At 36.3% G+C, this 27,694-nt stretch overlaps 1 protein-coding gene across 1 annotated transcript in view; it reads left to right on the top strand.

Moving 5' to 3' along the window:
• Window positions 1-24,781, top strand: part of LOC150107054 (transmembrane 9 superfamily member 1-like) — a 372,331-nt gene extending 347,550 nt beyond the window's left edge. Inside the window, exon 15 of the mRNA XM_090392919.1 lies at window positions 24,036-24,781. Within this exon, the coding sequence (XP_090249045.1) occupies window positions 24,036-24,237 (202 nt within the window). The 3' untranslated portion in view covers window positions 24,238-24,781. The remainder of the gene's footprint in view (window positions 1-24,035) is intronic.
• Window positions 24,782-27,694: the final 2,913 nt, after the last annotated feature.

Below are 27,694 nucleotides of genomic sequence, written 5' to 3'. Positions count from 1 at the left end.
AAGCTTATGAGACAGCTCGGAGCTATAGCAAGAAATGAGGAGTTGAGCAGAAAGGAAATAAATGCTGCTTGGGAACCGACAAAAATACATAACATCATCAATGTGTGAATGTATTCTGAAGGTCATAAGGCTGAATAAGGTACATGTAAAATGGATGAATGAGGAGATTAAGTATGAAAACTAGAAGAAGAAGGGGGCACTTTGGAGGCAGTACAAGATGATTAACACTTTGAGTCCTAGATACTGGGACTTAAAGAACTCTGTGTCCTGACCATTTTTAGCTCTATTTAAAAAATTGCTGTGCAGTATTTCTATGGAATATCCAAATAATTATTTTTTGTCTTTTAGTTAGCATCTTTGACAATTAATTACAACAAAAATCTTAGTTATACATGTGGTATGGGCTCCAGAAACAAGTTGCAAGAAATCAAGGTTTTTGAAAAAAATAAAAAGTTCATTTTTTTTATTAGTTTCTACTTATATTTACTTATTGAGTGTTCAAAATTCAACAAATTCAGTCAAAATATTGTTGCTTAGATGTTACATAAATAATGAAAATTATGAATGAAATTTATGTGTTATTATTATGATGAAAGATGTATTGTAGTGATGTATATATAGGTGTACATCACTATAATTATCCACTATTGGCCACAAAAATCGAGTGTTAAATTATTGAATTAAGTTATTCAGTTTTTGAAATGCCACAACCCTGCATGCGATCGCAAACATGACTCGCTGGACAGCCTCAAATTTGTCACCCCCTCATTTGACGTTCTGCGTCACTGTCGCTTGACTTGGAGCTCACATTTTTAGGGAAATCGGCTTCCTCGTACTGGATCACTGTCTGCCCAATCATCTAATTCAGATCCTTTGTTATCGAGTATCCCCTCGAGCATTTGTTCTAATTTGTGTTCACTCAAGAACCATTTTACACCCCTGCTTTGGGCACCACTGGGTCCTGGTCTGTCCATGATGACAGAGAAATTCTCACTGATTTTTCAGATCACAAGAAGGGAGTTGTGAATCCCTTATATTGTTTAGATTGGAGCTGCCAGAGTTATGACTGCATGATGTAATATAAACATGAACACGTGCGATCGTACGTGATGCAGCTGATGGGCAGGTTTACGATATACTAATATAAATTTCCTTTTTTATTGATAAAAATCAACCATTCTCATGGATAATGAAGCTGAAGGTTCAAATCTAACTACAGTACAGTCTGATAATGAATTTCAAGCATATATTATTATTTTCGGAATTTTTAATTTAGCGATGTAAATATACATCAATGGGATTCTGGGTTCACACGCGATCGATGTATATTTACATTAATAGGACCCAAAGTGTTAATGATAATGATCAGTTGCATGAAGAGCAGGCCAGGAAAGAGATTGAGTTGATAAGGACAGCAAATGTGCAGTTTGAGCAGAAATTAGCAAATCAGGGGCCAAAAAACCTTTGGGCGTTTTTTTGATATGTGGCAAGTAGAAAGAAGAATGTCATGGCAAGATGATATTAATGGATGAAAGTAGGAGATTGGTAACTGCTGCAGAGCACATTGTCGAGGCACTCATTGAGCAGTTCATCAGGGTGTTACATCCTCAGTGTGAAATAGGAAGCTACTATTGGCTTGATGACATTATCCTTGGAGGCTCTCAGGATGTTGTAGAAACTGCATCTTAATTACGGCAAGTAAGGCTATGGGTCTTGTTATAAGTGAGGAATAAGCTATATATATATATGTGCATTTTGAATTACGATTAGGACTTGGTTATTGATGCTCATGTGTAGAGACTTAAGTGCTGTGAGGACATCATGTTGGAGGCTTAATGGATTTTTTACAACACTCAAAAAGAATTAAATTAGAATTTAATACTTCCTATATTTCGTCCTAGTCACTAGGACATCTACGGGGATTACAAAAAGAATTAATGTAACATGCACACAAAAACTTACAATACTAAGCCCAACCACGTGGGTGACACTAGAGTCCTATCTAGGTGGAGCGCCCTCTAAGGGCGGTAGTAGGTGGCCTGGAATGTAAGGTGGGACCTCTGGTGATGAGTGTTTCCCAAATCTTCGGAAGCTTAATGCAACCATATTTATTAAGATTTGGTTGGTTTCTGAGAGCTGCTGCTTCTTCTAAGAAAAGTCTCTCTTTCTTGAATTTCCTGTGGTGGAGCATGGTGGTTTTCTTCCATGATACTCTGTAGGTGGTGTCCAAAACATGGTCAGCCAAGCCTGAATGGCCATAGTTGTGTTTAACGATGTAACACGTGTTCCTCCAGGCTGATGGATGCTGATCTGCCTGTCTGTCCAAAGTACGCCAGCTTACAGGAACAGGGTACTTTGTAAACTCCAGGCAGAGAGAGAGAGAAGAGGGAGCTGATCTTTCGTAGAACGGATAAGGGTAGCGAGTTTGCGGTAGGGCTTATATGCTGTGTGTAGGTTGTACTTTTTTAGTATCTTGGCTATTTTTTCCGAAGTGCCATGGATGTAGGGTATGGTGATGGCATTTTTAAAATCTTGTTGACGAGGAGGACGGGGAATGGGGGAGGAACTGATTATTTTTTTGATACTGTGTTCGCTGTAGCCATTGGAGAGGAAAGTGCTGTGTATGTGGTTAAGCTCAGTAGTGAGGGTGATTCTCTCTTGTGGGCTCTCTTGGTAAGAGTTTTAATGATGCTATATTGTTGCGAGGGGTGGTGGTGGGAGAGTTTGTGAATGTATCTGCCTGTGTGTGTGGGTTTTCTGTATACAGTGAAGGCAAGTGTATCATTAGGCAGGCGTGTGACTAAGGTGTCTAGGAAGGGTAAACAATTGTTCTTTTCTTTTTCCATAGTAAACTGGATTCTCGGATGTAGGCTATTGAGATGACTGAGGAAGGGGTCTAACGTGTCTGGGCCATGAGGCCAAATAGAGAACACATCATCTACATATCTTAGCCAGGTGGAAGGTTTGAGTGGGGCTGAGTCTATGGCTCGTTTTTCGAAATCTTCCATATAGAAATTGGCAAGGGGGGGTGAGAGGGGGGGAACCCATGGTGGTTCCCTCTATCTGCTTGTAGATTTTGTTCTTCCAAGAGAAATACCCAGAGTTGATGGCAAAGGAAAAGAGATCTAAGATGTCAGAGGGAAAAACATTTTCTAAGAGAGATAAAGTGTCAGTTAAGGGAATATTGGTAAACAAAGAGGAGATATCAGATATCAAAGCTTACCAATATGTCTGTATTATTTAAGGTTAAATTTTCTGTAAGGGCTTTAAAGTGGGTCGAGTTTTTTATATAGGAAGCAGACTTTCCGGTGAGGGGGGGGGGGTCAGAGAGTTGGCCAGCTGTTTAGACAGTCTGTAACAAGGTGCATTGGTGGCATCTACTATAGGCCTGAGTGGGGAATTGGGTTTGTGGATTTTTGGTAAACTGTATATTCGGGGGAGATGGGAGCAGAAAGGTTTAAGTTTTTTCGTGACATCAGGGGGCCAGAAGGTTACTTTTTTAAGTAAGATTTTTAATTTTTTAACTTGTGTGGGGTCGTGTTCTAGTGGGATGTAGGTAGCGCGATCGCGGAGGATAATGTTCATTTTACGATTGTATTCGCTGGTATTAAGAATGGCTATGGCATTACCCTTATCTGCTCTGGTGATGACGATACTTTTTTCTTTGCGTAGTTTCAGGAGAGCCATGCATTGGGCATACTATAAGTTACTTTTCGGAGGCGAAGAATGAGCGAGGATGTTGGCTACGTCAAGTCTGATGGTGTTGGCTAACTCCGACGGTAAGCGACCGATCCCCCGTTCGATGTTAACCATTACATCGAGCACCGGCACTTCTTTCAGACTGACGGCAAAATTACGGCTGAGGCAAAGGGCGCTGACGGCATCATCGTTGAGTCTTTTGGAAGAGAGGTTTATTACTGTCTGGAGTGGTTGAATTTGTGGTTATGGTTTGTCTTTGACCAGGTTGCTATATTTCTTGACGTGTTTATTTTTTTATTTTTTGAAATTCTCTCTGTGCGGAAGTTTCCGAAATGCCAGAGAGAATCGACCAAAGTTCAGGGTTAAGAACGGTGGAGAGCTCCGAATGTAAGGAGCCAATGGCGGCGTTCGTCACTGTGAGGGTGGCACGAGTAGAGGCGATTTACTCGCATAGTAATGCCAGGCTGGCACTTTTATATATACGGAGTGCTTTTTTGGAATGGAAATTGATCTTCATTTTAACGCAGTTCGGTATCACTCTTGTATCCTGACATCTTTTTAAAAAGGCCAGCCTATTTAGTTGCCTAGATAGTCGTAGTTTTGACTTACCGTATTGCTTGGATTTGCGTGCTAAATCTTCTCCATGAATGATTAGAATTCATGTGTAGAGGCTTAAGTGCTGTGAGGACATCATGTTGGAGGCTTAATGGATTTTTTACAACACTCAAAAAGAATTAAATTAGAATTTAATACTTCCTATATTTCGTCCTAGTGACTAGGACATCTACGGGGGATTACAAAAAGAATTAATGTAACATGCACACAAAAACTTACAATACTAAGCCCAACCACGTGGGTGACACTAGAGTACTATCTAGTGTCATCTGCCTGGAGGAACACAAGTCTTACATCGTTAAACACATGGCCATTCAGACTTGGCTGACCATGTTTTGGACACCACCCACAGAGTATCATGGAAGAAAACCACCGTGCTCCACCACAGTAAATTCAAGAAAGAGAGACTTTTCTTAGAAGCAGCAGCAGCTCTCAGAAACCAACCAAATGTTAATAAATACAGTTGCATTAAGCTTCCGAAGATTTGGGAAACACTCATCACCAGAGGTCCCACCTTACATTCCAGGCCACCTACTACCGCCCTTAGAGGGCACTCCACCTAGATAGGACTCTAGTGTCACCCACGTGGTTGGGCTTAGTATTGTAAGTTTTTGTGTGCATGTTACATTAATTGTTTTTGTAATCCCCGTAGATGTCCTAGTGACTAGGACGAAACATAGGAAGTATTAAATTCTAATTTAATTCTTTTTGAGTGTTGTAAAAAATCCATTAAGCCTCCAACATGATTGGTTATTGATGATTATATCATCAACATCCAACTTGGTTGTTGATGATTATATCTTTGAGTAAGTGGATAATTTTAATTATCTAGGAGTTAAATTAGACAACTACAATAATATGCACTGAAATAGAGAAGTGGACTGAGAAGGCTAATCATGGATATTTTGCAGTCTTACAACTTCTGAAATACTGAATATTATCAAGAAAATTTAAAGAAATCACTATTTAATTAATCTACACTTGATGTTAACTTATGACTGTGAAACATGGTCACCAACAAAGAGTGATCATAGAAAACTTATTATATTTGGAAGAAAGCATTGAGAAATCTTTCTGGACCATCTGACAATCAAAATAACGAACGCTGAATGAAGACATAATGAGAAACTGAATGGAGATTCATGAGGACTGTTTCAATGACCCAACATTCTATCATTTATAAGAGGTAGGGGAATTGAGTAGTTTGGCTGTTTGGAGGGCAGATGGCCACTTGATCAAACACCCTGCAGGATGACCTCAAGCACAATAAGTGGATGTGATAATGAATGATCCAAGACAGCCGAATGAATACTTTGCTTTAGATGCAGCATTTGTCTCTATGTTAGAGACAAATGGAGAAACCTGATGATGGCAGCCTTAGATTTAAGTGGTCCATTAAACTGTTCAAGAAGATTTCGTTAATACAAATCTTCTTAATCCTCTCACTTGTGATTTTTTAATTTGTTGATTCAAATGACTATGATGTGAAGAGATCATTGTATATCCCAAGCGTTGTGTGAGAATTTGATGCTGTATTTTCAGAACATTTATGATTCCGCTTCTCTTGTTGCATCATTGTTGGTAATGTATTTCATTTTGTCTGACAGTGCTGTCTGTTAAGCATAGGTTATGTCACAAAATGGGTTTTTTACAGCTGGAATGAAGGATCCTTGTTGGATAAAAGAAAGCAGCTAGCTTGTTATGAGGTATTAATGCTACTTTAATAAATAAAAAAAACAAACAAAAAAGAAATTCTTTTGATGTAATTGCTCTCCCCCAAAGTCCAACCCAGTCGTCCACAGAAAAGTATGGGAATGCCTACAAAGGTGAAGTATGGTGAGGATTTTGAGGCCCTGAGCTGTTATTGTAGCCAGAAGGCCTTGTAGAAACCCTAAAAGTCTGGCTAACTTGGTGAAATCCTGACAAAAACAGCTCTTATCAGTAGTGGCTTAAGGCTGAAGACAAATCGTGTCAAAAAGGCTCATTTCCTGAAACTTACAGGTATGATCAGAATGATTATTATTATTAACATTTGACTTCCATGGAGTCAGAGACTCATCGTGGGGAGGTACTCACTATTGCATACAGTGCCCATCCAACCATGTCTTAAACTGATTCAATGTGTTTACATCCATAACACACTCAGGCAATGCATTTCACTCACCAACCACCCTCCATGCAGAGAACCTGCTCACACTCTCCTTATACAGTTTCCAGCAATGGCCTCTTGTTCTACTCCCCTCTCCCATTCTATGAAAAATCTCTTCCATGTCTACCTGATAACAACCCCTGACCAGCTTATATGTCTCAATCATATCCCTCCCTCTTCCTCCTATTCACGAGGCGCTGCAACTTACATTCTCTCAATCTGTCCTCGTACTCCACATTCCAAAGATCACTGACTAACTTTGTGAATCTTCTCTGTAACCTTTCCAACATATCCTCATCACCATGAAAACCCAGTGACCATATCTGTGCACAATAATCCATATGAGGCCTGATCAAGGCCTTATACAATGGAATCATAACTTCTCTATTTCTGCATATCAGGATTCTCTGCGTCATTGCCATTATTCGATGTGATGTCTTCACAACTTGTGCAATGTGGACCCTGAATTTCAGGTCCTTGTCCCCATCACTCCTAGATCTCTTATCTCCTCTACTTCTGTTAAAGTTTCTCCACCAAGTGTAAACTTGCATCCCATCGTAGCTTACCAAATCTCAAAACCTGCCCATTCATGCAATCTATTCAAGTCCTCTTGTAAGGCATTAATATCAGCCTGTCTGTGCATTGCTCTCCCCAGTTTTGCATCATCTGCAAACAGTTGGATATCACTAGTTAAACCTAACCCAATATCATTAACATACAAATTGAACAACAATGGCCCCAAAACTGACCACTGGTGACCTTTCTCTTTCGAGATACTGTACTCCCATATACAACTTTCTGATACCTATCCGATAGCCAGTCACTGATCCAACATAGAAATCTGTTATCCAATCCCATCTGTTTCAATTTATTTAAGAGCTTGTCATGTGGCAGTCTATCAAAAGCCTTTGCAAAATCAAAGTACACCACTGTATATGCATCTCCCTTCTCCAAGGTATTTATCACCTTGTTATAGTACATAAGTAAGTTAGTGAAACATGATCTTCTCTGAACGAACCCATGCTGATAACCACAGAGAATACTGCTGTTATCAACCCATTTTTTTGGCCTATTTCTCACCAATCTCTCCAGGACCTTCACAACTCCAGGTATACAGACTGGCCTGTAATTTTAAGCTACAGCTTTATCACCACCTTTATGCAATGGAACACTTTTATCCTCCTTCCACTCCCTTGGAACCTTTGCTGTTACAAAACTCTTATTAAACAGGCATGCCAGTGCTACTGCCAGTTCCCTGGAACATTCCCTTAAGATGTGTGGTGATATGTTATCATGTCCAATCGCCTTATTAACATCAAGGTTATTTATTTCCTCATATACCTCCTGCTCACTCACAATTAAGCTATCCTCTCATATGTCCTCTACACTTAAGTTCCTCATTATTACACCTTGATCAGGATGAAACACCCTTATAAATTGATCACTGAATACCTCAACAATGTCTTCTGCAGCAGTTACCATTCTACCATTTCATCCCTTAACTTCATCTTTCCATGATCATTCTTCCTTCTACTTGCTACATATCTAAAAAAACTCTCTAAGGTTTTTCTTAGGGTGTTTAGGGGGTTTTTCTTGGGGTGCTTAAGGGTCAAAGCTGTATAACTGAGAGGAGACCTCCACATAGCCTTTAAAGGAATGCGGAGAACCGACCAGGGCTTCTGACCTAATGTCCAATCCTCACCTTCTCGTGGTGCACCCTGTTGGGTATCTACTTTGATACTGAACGAACGAGGATGGGCTGGCAATTTGGGATTTAGCCGACCAAATTGTATTCTTATTGGTTAAACCAAAATAAAAAATGATGGTACAACATGACAAAATTTCATGCCGGCTGGGGCGTCGCCCGGTTAAACAAGGCCCCCGTTGTTTTCGCCAGGGAACCAGGGCGAACAGCGAAAAGTCAGCTACTGGAACAAATCTGAAAACAAACCCCAACTCAACATCACCAGAGTTAAAGATCGGTACTATCAACGTAAGAAGCCTGAATGGCAAAGAAATGGAGCTAGCTGAGGAATTAGATAAGTACCAGATTGACATAATAGGGGTGACTGAAACAAAAAAGACCAAAACTGGTGAGATCTTTCTGAGCAATAAATACAAAATGTTATATTCAGGCAATAACAATCAAGGAAAAGAAGGAGTAGCCATAGTATTCAACACAAAATACGAGGCTAATCTTCTTGAATGGCAGTCAGTCTCAAGTAGAGTAATGTGGGCAAATATGAGAATGGGGAACTGGACAATGAGACTTATTTGTGCCTATGGTCCCACAGAAGGTTCTACTAAGGTAGAAGTGGAGGAATTTTTTGAGGCTTTAGAAAAAGCAACTGACACAATGAAAAAGGAAAAGTTGGTCCTTGTTGGGGATCTAAATAGTAGAGTAGGAAATGATTGTGAGACATGCAAAAATATTTTGGGAAAATTTGGAGAAAAGAGCAAAGCTAATAATAATGGCAAATATCTGTTGGATTTCTGCTCAGGACATGGACTGGTTATTACTAACACCATGTTCCAACATAAAAATGTGCACAAATTCACATGGAGAGAAGAGGCTAGGAATAAGAAAAGTCTCATTGACTATGTTATTGTTGATAGTGATGTTTTCTCCCTGGTGCAGGACACCAGAGTGTACAGAGGATTTGAAATTGGAAGTGATCACTATTTAGTCTTGAGCAGGATAAAATTGAATTTCATATTGAAAAGAATAACATGTAAGAAAGTTTTAAAGCGAATAAAAGTTGAGCAGCTCTCAGATGTAAACTGTAGACTAAAATACAGAAATATTATTGAAAAGAAAATGAAAGAGTTTGAGAACAGGAATCAAACCTTGGAGATTCAGTGGCAAACTCTGAAGGAAACATTGATTGATTCTGCCAGAGAGGCATGTGGTGAGGTTGTGTGCAAAGATAAAAAAAATCAGAACTCCCTGGTGGACACAGGAAGTTAAAGAGGCAGTGAAGGAAAAGAAGAAAGCATATCAAAAGTTCCTGGCAAATAAGTCAGCTTTTACTCTTACAGAATACAGAGACAAATGTAAGAAAGCTAAACAGTGTGTAAAACTAGCTAAACAAAAGTCATGGGAGGACTTTGGCAAGAATATAGAAAATAAATATCAAGAAGGTGGCAAAATATTCTGGAGGTTGTTGAAGAAACTTAGGAATGGAGGAAAGAGTGCTGTAAAAGGAATTAGAGATGATAAAGGTGAAATGAAAACAGGAGAAAAAGATATCCTTGAAGTATGGAGTAATTACTTTGAAAAACTGCTAAGTGAAACAAGCAGTGATGACAGCACAGTGATAAAAAACACTGACCAGGCATGCAGTCAGGAATACATATCCATACTTGAAGTAGAAAAAGCCATCAAAGGCTTGAAATGTGGAAAGGCAGCAGGAGTAGATGATATTCGACCAGAAATGCTGAAGTATGGTGGTATAAGAGTCTTACAGTGGCTGCACTGCATAGTTCAGAAAGCCTGGACAGAGGGACGAATTCCCGATGATTGGAGTAGAGCTCTCATAGTACCCATATATAAAAAGGGAAATAAAACTGAATGTGAGAATTACAGAGGTATTTCCCTACTGAGTGTTCCTGGCAAGATCTATGCAAGTATACTTGAGAAACGGTTGAGAAGAATTGTGGAAGAAAAGCTTGGTGAAGAACAAGCTGGATTCAGGCCAAATAGAGGCTGTCAGGATCAGATCTTCACTTTACCACAAATAGTCGAGAAAGCATGGGAATATAACAAAGATCTGTATTTAAGTTTTGTCAATTTGGAAAAGGCATATGACAAAGTGCCAAGAGAGAAGCTATTCAATACGATGCAGTTATATGGTGTCAATGGGGCATTATATCAAGCAATACTTAGTCTTTATTTGAGTTGTGAGTCAGCAGTTAGAATTGAAGGAAGTACAGGAAGATGGTTTAATGTTAAATCTGGTGTGAGACAAGGATGTACATTATCCCCTCTGTTATTCATTATCTATATGGATCACATTATGAAGGAATGTGGTATTAAACCTGATATCAGAATTGGAAATGTTAATGTCAGCTCTTTGCTTTATGCAGATGATGTTATACTTCTAAATAAATCCGTTACAAGTCTGCAAGATTCTCTGACTAAATTGAATAGCTGTTGTAATAGATATGGTATGAAGGTCAGCAATAAAAAGACAAAGACAATGAAAATAGGCAGAATCATTGAAAATGTCAACTGTGTTGTGAATGGAGAACCTGTGGAACAAGTAAAATTCAGCTACTTAGGCACGATTTTTACTGAAGATGGTAAACTAAATATAGAAATAGACAACAGAATCAGCAAAGCTGGTATCGTGGGAAGTCAATTGAATAAATTCATATGGAATAAGAAAGAAATTAGTCGGGACACTAAATTAGCTGTATACAAGACTGTGTTCAAACCAATTTTAACTTATGGATCTGAGAGCTGGGTCAGAAGTAAAACACTTGACCAAAGACTAGAGACCGCAGATATCAGAGTCCTGAGAAAGATTATAGGAGTGAACAGATGGCATCAATGGCAATATCATATTAAAAATGAGGATATTAGGAAAGAACTTGACATTGTCAGCATCCAGGAATGTGTTAGCAGAGCTAATCTCAGATGGTATGGTCACTTAAATAGAATGGGAGAGGAAAGATTAGCAAAACAAGTGTTCTCTGCCAGGTTGGCAGGAAAATGACCCTGAGGAAGACCAAGATATAGGTGGATTGATACGGTACAAAGTGCCTTAGACGATAGAAATATAAGATCTGATAATGTTGGAGTCTTGACAAGTAACAGACTGATTTGGAGGAAAATTGTAGATAGGAAGTTAGTAATGATGTAATTTTTTCATGTAGTACTGTCATATCCTGTACACCCCTTGAGGGTACATGGCAGGAATTTGATGATGATGATGATGATGAGGTTTTTCTTAGCCTGATTTGCCAATTTCTGCTCATACTCTACTTTTGTTTTCCTTACTGACCGAGTCTCTCTCCTGGCTTGTTCTTTATATTCTTCATGTGACTGATTACCATTATTCGAATTCATTATTATTCAAGAATTCATTATATCTGTAATACTGTGATATGGAAGAGATTAGAGCTTCACCTCTTATCTTTCTACTGCACATTATGGATATCAGGTCGAAGAGCTTTAGTTATGCAGAAGAACTTGGGCCCCCTGTGATGGCCTCTGCTGTATATAACTACATGGAAGAAGATACCAAAAATGGTAACTGTGTGGGCATCATTGGATCAAGTTCATCTCAAAACCACAAATAGGCTCTCACAAATAGCTACTTGGAATGTTAGAACATTATACCATATTGATAAATTTGACAATTTAATGGGAGAGATGCTAATTATAAAGATAGACATAATGGAAGTTGGTAAGACAAGATGGACAAGGAAATAGAAAAATTGAAAGAGAGAATTTATGTTTATCTATTCTGGAAGTGAAGAACACACACAAGAGGTGTTGGAATCATGATGAAAAAAGGAATTTCCAAAAGTATGCTTGGTTATTGGCCTTTAAGTGAGAATCATACTAATCAAACTTGCAGGAGAATCTTTTGACATTGGTATTCATGTGTATGACCCTATGGACAGCCATTATGATGAAGAATTTATGAAGAGGTACAAGAGGTTTTAAAACAAAGAAATATATCTTGATTGTTATGGAAGACCTAAATGCAAAAGTTGGATCCACAGGAAGAGAAGTGTCCCAGTCATTGATAACTTTTGGACTTCATCATATGAATGACAGTGGTGTAAGGTTAATTGAGTTTTGTGAACAAAATTATTTCATCATAATAATAATAATAATAGGAAATACCTCCTTTCAACAACTAAAAAAATGGGAAAGTCCAGATAATAAAACCAGAAACCAATTTGATTATATAATGATTAGAAAAATATTTCAAAATAGTATTGTGCATACAAAAACAGAAACATATAAATCATAACATACAAATTAAACAAAAACATAGCCCAAGAACAGATATAGATCAAAATTAAAAGTAAGACTAACACACACTAAGAGTAGAAATAAAGAACCTAATCTGGATTTTGTTTATAGCATGAAATGGAAACTGATAACAAACTGAAGATAGAAAAAGAATTGAAAAGTTTCAAGAAGACTCAAAATAGAAGAAAACTATAGATGAATAAAAATATATTAAATCTATTCAGCAAAAGAAGACGAGCAAACAATAAACTGGAATATAAATCTTTAAACAATATAATAAGGAAAGCATGCAGAGAGAGACTAAAGAAACATGGCTTAATAATAAATGCAAGGAAGTAGAAAACCTAGAAGTAAAACAACAAACTTGAGAGGTACACAATAAAATAAAATATATTAAGAAATGACAAGAGAGTGAATGATCCACACAACTTTTCATTCAAGAGCAATGATGGCAAAATGTTATTTGAAACAAAAAAAAGTTAAGTGGGTGAATACATTTCAGATCTTTTCAGAAATGAGGAGAGAGAAATAATACCAGACTTTAATGATCTTGAAAATGGTCCTCCAATACTAAAAGAAGAAATATTAAGAGCAATAAAGCAAATGAAACCAGAAAAGACACTATCCAGGTCAAGATGACATTCATATAGAAATGCTAGAGGCCCTAGAATAAAATAGAAGAGTTAAGGAAACTGTTTAACTGTATTTATGAAAGTGGATATGTTCCTAATGAACTCAGAAATTCTGTCTTTATGAACATCCCAAAAAATGCTGTGCAGTGGATTGTAAAGATTACAGATCAATAAGCCTAATCAGCCATGTAATAAAATTACTATTATGAATTATATTGGAAAGATTAAAATCAAAAACAACAAATGAAATTATGTTCAGAGTGGATTTATAAGAAACAGAGGAACAAGTAATAGTTTCTTCAGTATCAGAATGATACTAGAAAGTAACTTGGAATTCAGAAAGATATTTATCTCTATTTTATAGATTATAATAAAACATTTGATAATGTTCCATAAGAAATTATTGGAAACATTAATAAAGAAAAGAATACATGGGAATGAGATAATACTAACATAAATTACACATGAACACAAGAAGTAATATTTATTAAATATACTGCCAAATATTTCAGTTTGAAACCAACTAACCATCATCAGTGGGCTGAACAACATTGTTTACAAGGTAGAATGCAAACAATTGAATTATTCAAAATACTACAAACTGCATGATGCTAAATTACTAATAGCGTTATGCTTCACTAAAGAAAAGATTAATCATGAAAGTGATTACAAAATAATGATATAATTTATATTATCATCCCCAAAAATAAATAAATAAATATGAGGGTGGTCGGAAAGGTTCTTGGCCTCGACCATGGATGGCAACACTATCGGCAAGATTTTTTTTTCTAAAGTTCGTACATCTGTCATAAGCATCCATGTGAAATACAGCTGTCTGAAGCAAAAGTGTTGTCTGTATCTCTTGAAATGGATAAAATTGAGTATCGTGCAGTTATAAAATTCTTTGTAAAAAGAAAGTTTAATGGCAAAAGAAATACATTTGAAGTTCATAAAAGTTTATGGGCACTCTTTTCCTTCATTTTCGACAATTAAGAAATGGGCTACCAAGTTTAAACGTGGCTGAACCAGCCTTGAAGATGATCCACGTGAAGGACGTCCAAAAAGTGTAACACCACCAGAAATGAAATCATTGATCAAGTGCACGATATGGTATTGGATGACCGGCGAGTCAAAGTGTGTGAAATTGCTGAGACTATAGGCATTTCAAAAGAACATGTAGGATATATTCTGCATGAAGAATTGCATATTAAAAAGCTTTGCGCAAGATGGGTGCCTCACTTGCTCACAGCAGATCAAAAATGCACTTGCATGAAAATCTCTGAACAGTGCTTGCAGTGTTTTAACAATAATAAAACTGATTTTGTGCATCAATTTATTACTGTGGATGAGACTTAGATTCACTATTACACACTTGAATCCAAACAGCAGTCAAAAAAAGTCGGCAGAAGCTGGTTGTTCAGCGGCAAAGAACAAAAATGTCTGTTCCATCAGCAGGAAAGGTCATGGCATCGGTGTTTTGGGATGCTAAAGTCATTTTGTTTAATTATCTTGAAAAGGGTAAAACAATAACCGGGGAATACTATTCCAATCTTTTAACCAGACTAGACGAAAAAAATTTGTGAGAAAAGACCCGGTTTGCAGAAGAAAAAAAATCAACTTTCATCAGGACAATGCACCTGCCCACCAAAGTTTTTTGCCAATGAGAAAATTAAGGGATCTGCGCAATGAATTGTTGGAACATCCACCCTATTCCCCAGAAGTGACTCCCTCTGACTGCTATCTCTTCCCAAAACTAAAACTCTTCCTCGCTGGTCACTGTTTTTCTTCGAATCAAGAAGTGTTTGCAGCTGTAGAGGGAGTATTTTGCAGATCTTACTTAGAACCACTATAGGTACGGAATAATGGCACTGGAGCATTGCTGGAATAAATGTATTAGTGTTAAGAAAGATTATGTTAAAAAATAAAAATAATTTTGAAATTATAAATTTGTTTTTTCATTGTTAGGCCAGAAACCATCCTCGTAAAATAAAAATTAATTTATAATATCATACTAAACCGATCATTAGAGAGATGTAATATCCATTGGTTTCTTAGGATCTATCTTTGTAAATGTCACTAATGGCCTTAAAATAAAATAATGTGTTATTTGGATCAAACTTTCCCAAGGATAAGCAGTCATTCCGATTCAAGTTAGGGCCTCTGCCAAATATTTCAAACTGAAATATTTGGCAGTATATATTTACTGCCTCCATAATGCAATTCGAAGAACGATAGTACGTTGCACCCTTCGATTAGAAAAGGCCTAAGTTCGATTCTCGTCATGGTGGGAGGAATCTTTATATGAACTTTTTCAGTCGAAGGTGAGTTAACCGATCTCATACGGAGGTAGCAGGGTTTTTTCTCCTGGAAACTCTAGTTTTTCATCCCTGATATAGACAAATCACCCCTACAGAGCACATGCAGATAATACTACTTGTGGTGGTGGTGGGCAGTAGTTGGCATTGATGTAGTAAAGGTGTGATGATTGGCAGTAGAGGTTCGTTGTAGTTGTGAAGACGGAGAGTTGTAGGTGTCCTCCCACGATGAGTCTACGGACTCTTTGGAGTTGTCACAAATGATAATAATAATAATAATATTCAATAAATATTGCTTCTTGTGTTTGTGTGTAAATAATTTATGATAAAACTATGGCACATATTTCCATCAAAACTAGAGATAATACTAATATCCTGCATATATTGGAACCAAACTGCAAACATAAAAATCAACAGTGAACCATCAGAAGCTTTCCAGGTACAAAAAGGTGTTAGGCAGAGATGCTTACTTTCTCCTGTTCTGTTCAGTCTTTTATAGTGAAGAAATTTTTGAGAGCATGGAAGAACTGGAGTGAGTAAAAGTAGGAGGAAGAAATAGAAATAATCTTCATTATGCACATGATACTGTATTGATTGCTAAGAAAGAGGAAAACTTTCAGATGTTAATAGAGCAAATAAAAAAAGTGTTCTGTCTCCTGACAGGTCCAATGTTATCTCAGCAAATTCTCTTCCTCCAATTTCCTTTCTCTTGCTTCCTCCTTCATTTCTTGATATCCTCTTGTGCCCATTATATCATCAGGCATCGTTAGTTGTCTCCTTCCTCTTGGTCACTTTCCTTCAGTTTTCCCTTCTATCATTCTTTCCAAGAGGCCGTCTCCTCTTAATACATATACTAAGCAATTATAATTTCTTTGTCTTCTGGTCTTCCTTTCTTCTTCAACTCTTTGTAATACTTCTTCATTGGTAATTTTTTCAGTCCACTTTATTTTCTCCATAGCCATATTTCAAATGCCTCCAACATTTTAGGTTCTTTCTTCCCAATTGTCTATGTTTCCGACCCATATAAAGTTATACTCCAGATATAACACTTAATAAGCCTTTTCCTTAAATTTTATTCATTTTATTAATAAACAAATATTTCTTACTATAAAATACATATTTTTGTTTGATAATTCTTTCTTTTATTTCCAAGGTATTTATATAGTCTCACTTGTTCTACATTTTCTCCATTCATCATCATCATAATATTCCTGGTTCCTGGAAATTCTCATCACTTTTTGTTTTCTTTGTGCTAATTTTCATACCATATTTTTTGCATATACTTTCAAATGTTTTCATTAGATGCTGTGGCTCATCTTCAGTATTAGCTAATATTGCTTGATCATCTGCAAATCTAATATTTTGTATTGTTCTTCCTCAGATAATGATTCCTCTTTTCTCTTCATCAAATGCTTCTTTTCTTCTGAAAATATATTGAAGAGCATCGGTGACAAGCAGCATCCTTGTCTTACACCTCTACCAATCACACATTTTTTTTTAGTTTTTCCTACTTTTGTCTTTATTATGGCAGTCTGGTTCATATATAATTCAGCTATTAACCTTTGGTCTCTCTAGTGTAATCCTATTTTGTGTAGCCCTTCCATCAGCTTTTCCCATTTCACCATGTCAAAAGCTGTTTCAAGGTCGACGAAACATATATAAACTTTTTTATTTACTTCTATATTCCTTTCACATGTGGTCCTCATTACTCCAGTTGCATCTTTAGTTTCTTTGTTTTTTTTTTAAATCCAAACTGATCATCCCCCAGAAAATACTCCACTCTATTATATTGGTCTAGTTGGCCGAGTGGTTAGCATATCCACTCTCCAACCAATTCGAATCCCACCATAGACATGGATGTTTGTGGTTGTCTCTGAAAATACTGGTGATAGTGGGTGGTAGATGGCATTGGTGTAGTTGGTGGAGACAGAGTTGTAGAGTAGGTGCCCTCTCTCGATGAGTCTTTAGGCTTCCTGCAGGTGTCATGTAATAATATCTGCAAATATTCATTAACGATATAGGAAAGGATCTGAGAGGAACTGTTCATTTGTTTGCTGATGATGCAAAGTTGGGTTGTGCACTCACTATTGCTCTACCCCAAAATGCATAACCATTTACTTGGTTATGCATTTTGGGGTGAAAAGATTAGCAGCAGTATATCACATTGGTGAAACTGTATTCCAGGAGATTAACGAGGCCAGGGATTTGGGAGTGTTGGTGGATAGGGAGTTGAAGTTTAGGGGCCACATCGCAAAAGTGGCTAAATCAGCTCATCAAATCACTTGGTTGCTGAAAAATACTTTAACAAGCAGAGACAAACAGGTTATTGTTACTCTGTATCGAGCCTTGATAAGACCCCCATCTAGACTACTGTGCCCAGATATGAGCTCCAGAGTTTCTTCTGGATGGGGAGGAGGTGGAGAGGATCCAGAGACGAGTGACCAAGATGATAGCAGGTTTATGGAATGAACCTTATGAGAACAGGTTGAAGATTTGTGGGTTGCAGAAAAGGGGTGATATGATTGAGACATTCAAATTACTGAAGGGTTTCTATAAGATTAATTCAGAAGATATTTTTGAGAATAGGATTGGTGGTGGTGGGAGGACTAGGAGCCATACATGGAAGCTGGGCAAGAGTGTGGTTAGCAAGGGTGTTAGAGCTAAGTTTTTTACTTGGAGAGTGGTGAATGAGTGGAATAAGCTGCTAGAGTCTGTTGCGGGTGCCATGACTGTAAATGAGTTCAAGGCGAAGTATGATAGATACTGTGTGAATGTCGAATAGTTGTTCTTGACATGATGTTAGGGCCTTCCTCGATGAGTCTATGGACTCCTTGGAGTTGCCCATAATAATAATAATTATACAGTCGTTGATTTAATATTCTTAGCAGTACTTTAGAGGCACATGCAAGAGTATGCTTATACTTCTATAGTCACTGCACTTAGAGGATTGCTTTTCTTTTCAGATGGTATAAGAATACTCTCTGTAAAATCGTTAGGCTATTCTCCTGTTTTGTAAATGAAGTTGCATGGTTTCCATGTTTCTGTTATACCTTTGTCGTCCAGTTGCTTTAGGATTTCATTGGGTATTTCATCGACTCCTTCCATCTTTCCACTTTTTAATTCCTTAATTGCTGCTTCTACTTCACTCTTTAGTATTCAGAACCTCTATCTTTTGTTGACATTTCACTTTGCTCTTCTAATTCAATTTTCTGTGGTCTTTCATTTTTTGCTTCCTTCGATGTATTCCCTCCATCTTTCACCTTGTATTTCAATATCATAAATTAATTTTCCTTATCTTCTAATGGCAGATTTCTTATGCTTTTCTTTTCGATATTGTAAGTTCTTTTACTTTATCAAACATTTTATTGTATTGTCCCCTTTTATCCATTTCTTCAATTACTTTACATTCTTCTTTTCACCATTCCTCTCTTGCTTTATCAGTTTCTCAAAGTATTAAACAATGAACTGAGAACAGTTCATTGTTTAATACTTTGTATTTTCCTCTTCAGTGTTTACATTTTTCCATCTTCTTCTTTCCTACATTTTTCTTTTAATTTCATTTGTATTCCATGGCTTCTTAATTCTTTTCCCTTTCACAAAACTTATCTCTTCAGCAGCTTGTTTCATATATCAAGTTTTTTAGTTGATTCCATTTTGTATTGGCATCAATAGTCTCTTCAGCATATATCAATATATCTTCTTTGTTTCTTATATTATTCTCCAATTCTTCTCTGAATTTCTTACCAGCATCTCTTTGGAGTTTTTGTTTTTCTAGGTTCTACCTTTTCTTGCTCTTGCCTTTGTTTATTTTCTTAAATCATATTCTTGATTCCATAACAAGTAAATATTGGTCTGAGTCAATATCAGCTCATCGATATATTAATATCCATTTTACACTATTTCTATACCTGTTTTGTATTAACATATAATCAGTCTAGTATCTTGCTATATCTTCTGGCATTTTCCATGTATATCTTCTCTTTGGAAGTTTGAACCAAATATTACCAATAATTAGTTTGACTTTTACAAAACTGTCTTTTGCCTCTAACTTTTTGCCTACCATTGCATTCCAGTCTCCCATCCAGATGATATACCTCTTAGTTCTGTCATCTTCTATTTGATTATATATATCTTCTACTTCATTTTCATCATGGTCATGTGGGCATATACAAGGGTGGTCTGATAAATTCTCAGCCTAACAATGAAAAAATGAATTTATAATTTCGAAATTATTTTAATTTCTCAACATAATCTCTCTTAAGACTAATACATTTATACCAGCAATGCTCCAGTGCCATTATCCTGTACCTGTACAGCTGCAATCACCTCTTGATTCGAAGAAAACTGCTGACCAGTGAAGAAGAGTTTTAGTTTTTGGAAGAGATAGAAGTCAGAGGGAGTCACCTCTGGGGAATAGGGTGGATGTTCCAACAATTCATTGTGCAGTTTCCTTAATTTTCTCATTGGCAAAAAACTTTGGTGGGCAGGTGAATTGTCCTGATGAAAGTTGATTTTTTTTCTTCTGCAAACGAGGTCTTTTCTCACGAATTTTTTCATCTAGTCTGGTTGAAACATTGGAATAATAATCCCCGATATTGTTTTACCATTTTCAAGATAATCAATAAACAAAATGCCTTTAGCATCCCAAAACATCGATGCCATGACCTTTCCTGCTGATGGAACAGACATTTTTGTTCTTTGCCTCTGAACAACCAGCTTCTGCCAACTTTTTTTTGACTGCTGTTTGGATTCTGGTGTATAATGATTAATCCAAGTCTCATTCACAGTAATAAATCGATGCACAAAATCAGTTTTATTGTTGTTAAAATGCTCCAAGCACTGTTCAGAGATTTTCATGCGAGTGTGTTTTTGATCTGCTGTGAGCAAGTGCAGTACCCATCTTGCGCAAAACTTTTTAATATGCAATTCTTCATGCAAAATATATCCTACACGTTCTTTTGAAATGCCTATAGTCTCAGCAGTTTCACACACTTTGACTCACCGGTCATCCAATACCGTATCGTGCACTTGATCAATGATTTCTGGTGGTGTTACACTTTTTGAAGATCCTTCACGTGGATCATCTTCAGGGCTGGTATGGTCACGTTTAAACTCAGCAGCCCATTTCTTAATTGTCGAAAACAAAGGAGAAGAGTGCCTATAAAGTTTTGTGAACTTCAAATGAATTTTGTTTGGCGTTAATCCTTCTTTTACAAAGAATTTTATAACTGCACAATACTCAAGTTTATCCATTTCAAAGGATACAGACAACACTTTTGCTTCAGACAGCTGTATAAAACAAACTACTTGATAGAATGACTTGCAATTTCACATGGATGCTTATGACAGATGTATGAACTTTAGAAAAAAAAAATCTTGCTGATAGTGTTGCCATCTATTGTCGAGGCTGAGAACTTTTCAGACCACCCTCGTATATCTGTATAATCATTATGACAACAGGTTTTGCTTTCAGTTTAATCATAATCCCTCTGTCACTTTATATATTAGTTTTTCTGCTAAATTTTTAACCTTTTCATTGAACACAAATGCTACTCAATTTTTTCCTTGTGTTCTACAGGAATATATAATTCTATAACCATCACTTTCAAAATCTCCTATATTTTTCCATCTAATTTCACTTATACCAACCACATCCAATTTATTCCTCTCCATTTTTTTCCGTTGCCTTCCTTCAGTGAAACCATTATTGTATGGTCTCAAACCTGGAAGAGCAGCAGACTCCCACTGTTTAGAATAGGCTACTCTGCTCAGTACTAAAGGTAGAAAAAGTAAATAGGAAAGATTCACCCCTATCCCTCGAATTACTCTAATAGCAAGAAGGAGCAAGAAGAAAAGAAAAAGTATGAAGAAAGAACAGTAGGGATCAGTCTACAGATAATATAGCAGAGACGTATATTACATGAAGTAAGCATGGTCCAGCATCAGGTACCTTGGGTTTGCCACTCCTGTACTCATTAGAGTGAGGCCTTGAGGGAAAGAGCAAATAAATACACAGAATAAAAATCATTTCTTGTTCACAAGGCCATATTTCCCCTATTTTTTTTTTATTTTTTTCAGGTTTCAGGGTATTTCATCAGTTGATTTTCTCTATCTACAGATTGCTCTGAATAGGGGTATATTAATTTGAAATTTATTTGCATAAATACTAGTGATTGTACAGGCTAAAACTTAGTTATAGCATTAACAAAAGCTTATAAAATGACCAGATTGGGACTCTGCATGTGGCTGCGATATATTGGCAACTGTAGAGCACCTAGGCTAATACCTGACTAGTAAGATATTTGCATGAAGGGTGAGCTAGCACAAAATTTTCCAAGCCCTATATATATTTATATGCTGAACTAGTTGGCAGAGTAGTTAGCATACCTGCTCTCCAACCAACAGGTTGCAGGTTTGAATTCTACTTGCATTCATGGATGTTTGTGATTGTCTTTAGGTGGGAGATGAATTTCATTGGCCAATGTGATACCACTGTCCCACTTATTGGAGTTGGAGGCCTGAAATGGCTTGAAAAAGTTCCATATTTGGTCTCCAGAGCAGGGTTTCTGGACTAGGGGAAAATAAATAAAAAATGACAAAAAAATGTATATAAAATTGATAAAAATGGTGGAAAAAATCCTTAGCCCACCATGTATAAATGTATTTATAAGTTTACTGACAGCATTTTGTGGGTAGGAACCACAAAAAAAATATATATGAATCTCACTCGTGAAAGGTTTGAAGATCAGTACACAGTACTGTGTATGAACAAAACATAATCTGCAAACAATACTCTAGAGACCAAACATAGAGCATTTTCAAGCCACTTCAGCCCAGTAAATAAAATTTATTTACTGAAGTAAATAAAAAATCACTGGATAATGCTATTCACTACCACCTAAAGACATATCAACATAACCTGTTGATATTGGAAAGCAAAAGCACTGTCCATTCGGCCGATATTGTGATATTATTAGTATCATCAGGCTGGCGATACTAATAATATCCTAATTCTCATGGAAAGGCTTAGACATTGGTTAAGCATTTTTACTAAATAACTTAAGGAACTTACAATGTATACTAGGATATACGTTAAAATAAATTTTAATACACTTCCAATATTTCGGCAACGTCACGTTGCCATTTTTACAGGAACTTAAAAACAAGACACGTGCACGCAAACAAACAGTAAACGAGGACGAAGCAGGAAGCTATTCTTTCTCCTAAAAGTCCTGATGGTGTCCCCTAGTAGGAAATGTTGGTATTCCTGGCCAATTGGGCTGAAGGTCTTCTGATGTAGATTTCCCAAATTTGAGACAGTCTCATGCAACCAAATTTGTTGAGGTTTGGATTGTTTCTTAGGGCTGAGGCTGATTCCATGAAAAGCCTTTCGTATTTGAAATTACTACGGTGTATTATCGTGGCTTTCTTCCACTGTATTCTATGGCGGGTATCCAGCACATGGTCTGCAAGACCAGAGTGGCTGTATTGGTGAAACCGGATGTAGTCCTTATGTTCTGAAATTCTGATATTAGCTGTCCTGCCTGTTTGGCCAAAGTAGGACAGCTTACAGCTGCAAGGGACCTGGTATACACCAGGTAGGTCTAGGGTGGGGAGGTTGGTCTTTAGTAGAACGGATAAGGGATGCCAATTTTTTATATGGTCTGTAACAATCCTAAAAAAACATGACTTAACGTCTTGTTACACACCATATAAAAAAATTAGCATCCCATATTCGTTCTACTGAAGACCAACCTTTCTTCCTAGACCTACCTGGTGTATACCAGGTCCCTTGCAGCTGTAAGCTGTCCTACTTTGGCCAAACAGGCAGGACAGCTAATATCAGAATTTCAGAACACAAGGACTACATCCGGTTTCACCAATACAGCCACTCTGGTCTTGCAGACCATGTGCTGGATACCCACCATAGAATACGGTGGAAGAAAGCCACAATAATACACCGTAGTAAATTCAAATACGAAAGGCTTTTCATGGAATCAGCCTCAGCCCTAAGAAACAATCCAAACCTCAACAAATTTGGTTGCATGAGACTGTCCCAAATTTGGGAAACCTACATCAGAAGACCTTCAGCCCAATCACCCAAGAATACCAACATTGCCCATCAGGGGGAACCATCAGGACTTTTAGGAGAAAGAATAGCTTCCTGCTTCGTCCTCATTTACTGTTTGTTGTGCTTGCATGCACGTGTCTTATTTTTAAGTTTCTGTGAAAATGGCAACGTGACATTGCCGAAATATTGGAAGTGTATTGAAATTTATTTTAATGTATATCCTAGTATACGTTGTAATTTCCTTAAGCTATTTAGTAAAAAATAATAATGTCCTAATGAACTTGTTGCTAAGTATGTTCTATTATTAACATCAGAGGAACACAGAAACAATGAATTCTGTTAGCAAATGTGAGTTTGAGTGAGTCTACAATACTTTTATTGTAGACTTGCTCAAAGTCACATCCAAAGTCTTATAGCATTTATGCTATTTTTAAAGAAATTCACTATAATTGTCCCTATCGGTTTGCCATAGGGTTGATAATAAGGTTACAATCCTTTGATACAGTTAATATTACTTTCAACATTGTAATGCTGAACTTATTTACTTTTTTCTTTCTTTTTTTAGGTCAACAGGAATATTTGTATTCTTTTATGCCACGTTTTACTATTATCGACGATCCAACATGGCAGGGATGTTGCAAGCAGTGGAATTCTTTGGTTACACTTTGCTTACATGCTATATTTTCTTTTTGGCACTTGGTACTGTGTCGTTCTTTGCATCATTGAGTTTTGTTCGTTATATATACCATAATGTCAAGATGGATTAAGTTGAATGAGAACTTTATTACCATTGGACTGAGACTTGGTTTCTGGTACTGATCTCACACTGAATAATGCAGTTCACTACCACCTAATGACATTTGCAGTATGCATGCCCATAGTGTGAAAAGAGCAGCTGATTAAATATTGTTATAACAAAATGATATAGCAAACTGGTGTAATAACTCAAAAGAAGTTTTCTTCTAGTCCAGTGAGTTCTGTAATGATCAGAATTGGAAAAAAAAAATGATCATTCTGGAATGGATATACTACTCGTGTGTGTATATATATATATATATAGAAACTATCGATTTCAAAACAATGTAGCAACTGAGGATGTGGAAACATTTTACTGAATTATGAGAATTCATCAAGAAATTAAGGGTATTTTACTAATTCTGTATCCATATATTGCACAGTATATTCCAATCCCACATCATAAACACTTGACTACAGTTTGTAAACATCATGTAAATTGTTCGATTTTTCTCTAAGACAGACTATAAAATATAAATTATGACTAAAAATAAAATAATTATGTTGTCTTCTGTTTTTTTAGCTTGTATTCTTGAAATTATTATATACACAGAAATAAGTAGGGACTATTCATGTTTAAGGATCAATACTATCATGAAGGAAATGTTAGTGTTGTTGTCACTCTTACTTAATAGCCAAAATTTTAGATGTCATCCAAATGATTTTAGTTAAAAAGAACAGGGGAAGAAAATTCATTTCTGATTACTTGTATATCCATCTACTAAAGACAGATGACTATTTGCATTGCAAAGTATGTATAATATAAGCACGTACACACAAGAAAGCTATTTAATTAGCCAAATATTTCGGTCTGAAAATTGCAGACCATCTTCAGTGGCAATACAAGAACAGTTTTAAAATACAAGGTGGAATACTAACAATAGATCATTTATAAATAGAACAAGCCACGTGATGTTATATCACTAAGTATTAAAGAGAAATATTTTTAAGCAGAGACATGATTGAATTTAAAATAATAATTAATAATTTCAATAATTTTAAATAACATAAAATTAATATGAATTAATGCGTTATCATGATTAGACTTTCCCAGATTTTTGATAGAGATATACAGTCATTCCAATTCAGGTTAGGACACTGGAGTAAGGCCTCCACGCTTTCTTTAAATAAAAGTTAAAATTTATAGCGGGATCTATGTAAGAGGCGAGTTTTTGACCAAAGGATGTTGTGGTTAGTTTCTATCCCGTGCTGAGCCAATCCAGATTTTTCGGATTTGTTGTGATGAATGGAGGATTGATGCTCTTGGATTCTTTTTTCTAGAGAGCATCCAGTTTGTCCAAATTAGGAGAGATCACAGTTGCAGGGAATTTGATAAACTCCAGGAAGAGACATAGTTGAGCGTTTGTCTTTAGAAGAAGGAAAATGGGAAGATAATTTGTTAATAGTTGAATAAGTAGCTGTTAACTCATATTTCTTCAGAATTCTTGAATAGGTTCTGAAATCCCAGAGATGTATGGAATTGGAACTCTACGTATTGAATCTTTGTTGTTTTGTGGTGGATTATAAGAATCGAGATGTTGTGTACTCTTTTTGGAAAAGCCATTGAGTTTCATGTGCTGTTGGATAGTAGAAAGTTCTTTCTGTAGAAAATTAGAAGTAGAACAATTAGTTTTGGCTCTTCTGATTAGACATTTTATGATTCCTGTTTTTTTACAAGGATGATGGGCAGATTCTTTAAGAATATAACGACCTGTGAACATTGGTTTCCTGTAAACTGTAGTTGTAAGAGTATTTGAAGGAGACCAGATGAGGAGCATGTCTAAAAATGATAACTGGTTGTTTTTTTCCATTTCCATTGTAAACTTTATACGATGACATAAGGAATTGATACTGTTTAAAAAAGAAGGTAAGGAGTCTTTGTTGTCCTTACTTTCTTTTTTAAAGAGTATCAATTCCTTACATCATCGTATAAAGTTTACTATGGAAATGGAAAATAACAACCAGTTACCATTTTTAGACATGCCCATCATCCTTGTCAAAAAACAGGAATCATAAAATGTCTAATCAGAAGAGCCAAAACTAATTGTTCTACTTCTAATTTTCTACAGAAAGAACTTTCTACTATCCAACAGCACATGAAACTCAATGGCTTTTCAGAAAAGAGTACACAACATCTCGATTCTTATAATCCACCACTAAACAACAAAGATTCAATACGTCGAGTTCCAATTCCATACATCTCCGGGATTTCAGAACCTATTTCAAGAATTCTAAAGAAATATGAGTTAACCAGCTTCAAGACAAATGCTCAACTGTGTCTCTTCCTGGAGTTTATCAAATTCCCTGCAACTGTGATCTCTCCTAATTTGGACAAACTGGATGCTCTCTAGAAAAAAGAATCCAAGAACATCAATCCTCCGCTCAGCATGGTATAGAAACTAACCACAACATCCTTTGGTCAAAAACTCGCCTCTTACATAGATCCGCTATAAATTTGAACGTTTATTCAAAGAACGCTTAGAGGCCTTACTCCATCATCCTAACCTGAATCAGAATGACTGTATATCTCTATTAAAAATCTGGGAAAGTCTAATCATGATAACGCATTAATTCACATTAATTTTGTTATTTAAAATTATTGAAATTATTAATTATTGAAATTATTAATTATTATTTTTAATTCAATCATGTCTCTGCTTAAAAATATTTCTCTTTAATACTTAGTGATATAACGTTATGCGGCTTGTTCTATTTATAAATGATCTATTGTTAGTATTCGACGTCATATTTTAAAACTGTTCTTACATTGCCACTGAAGATGGTCTGCAATTTTCAGACTGAAATATTTGGCTAATTAAATATTGTTCTTGTGTGTACTTGCTTATATTATACAATCTTTATGTCACAAATATCCTTAAAATATCAAAAATTGCAAAGTATCTCTTCCTTTGCCATGTGCCCTCATAATATCATGCTATTGTTATATTTCCTTCTCTTTCTTACATTTACTCTATTTTATTTTATTCTGTTAACTTTCTTTCCTTATATGCTCTGTAAGCCGTTTATTCTCTACTAAATTCTTTCCCCCTTTTTAATAAGCAGTCCTATTGGCCTCCCTATAGTTTAATCACACAACATTCTGATAGAGTTCACCCGATAAGCATTAACAAAATTTATATTATAACTGCGCCAGCTAATACCTAGGATAGATGGGGCTTTTATCCAGGATGGCTCTCTCAGAATGATACATGATGATTAGACTAAAATAAACTTAATATCTCTGTTCACTAATCTCATTCACACAGTCATGGCTCGCTTTATTTATTCATACACGTGGGTTCATCCTGCTAAGTTTGTCAATGTTTTATGAGCAGCTGTTTGAATTCATAAGATAAAAAAAACAGATCAGACAGATACTTAAAAGAAACATTTTAATAAACTTGAGAAATTATACAAGTAAGCATTACT

This window comes from Typopeltis vanoorti, chromosome 5 (genome assembly GCF_054136105.1).
Source record: "Typopeltis vanoorti isolate ZY-2024b chromosome 5, IOZ_Tvanoo_1.0, whole genome shotgun sequence".
In the NCBI taxonomy this organism is placed as follows: domain Eukaryota; kingdom Metazoa; phylum Arthropoda; class Arachnida; order Uropygi; family Thelyphonidae; genus Typopeltis; species Typopeltis vanoorti.
The sequence above is the reverse complement of the archived record's forward strand: the minus strand, read 5'-3'. Positions and strand labels throughout refer to the sequence as shown.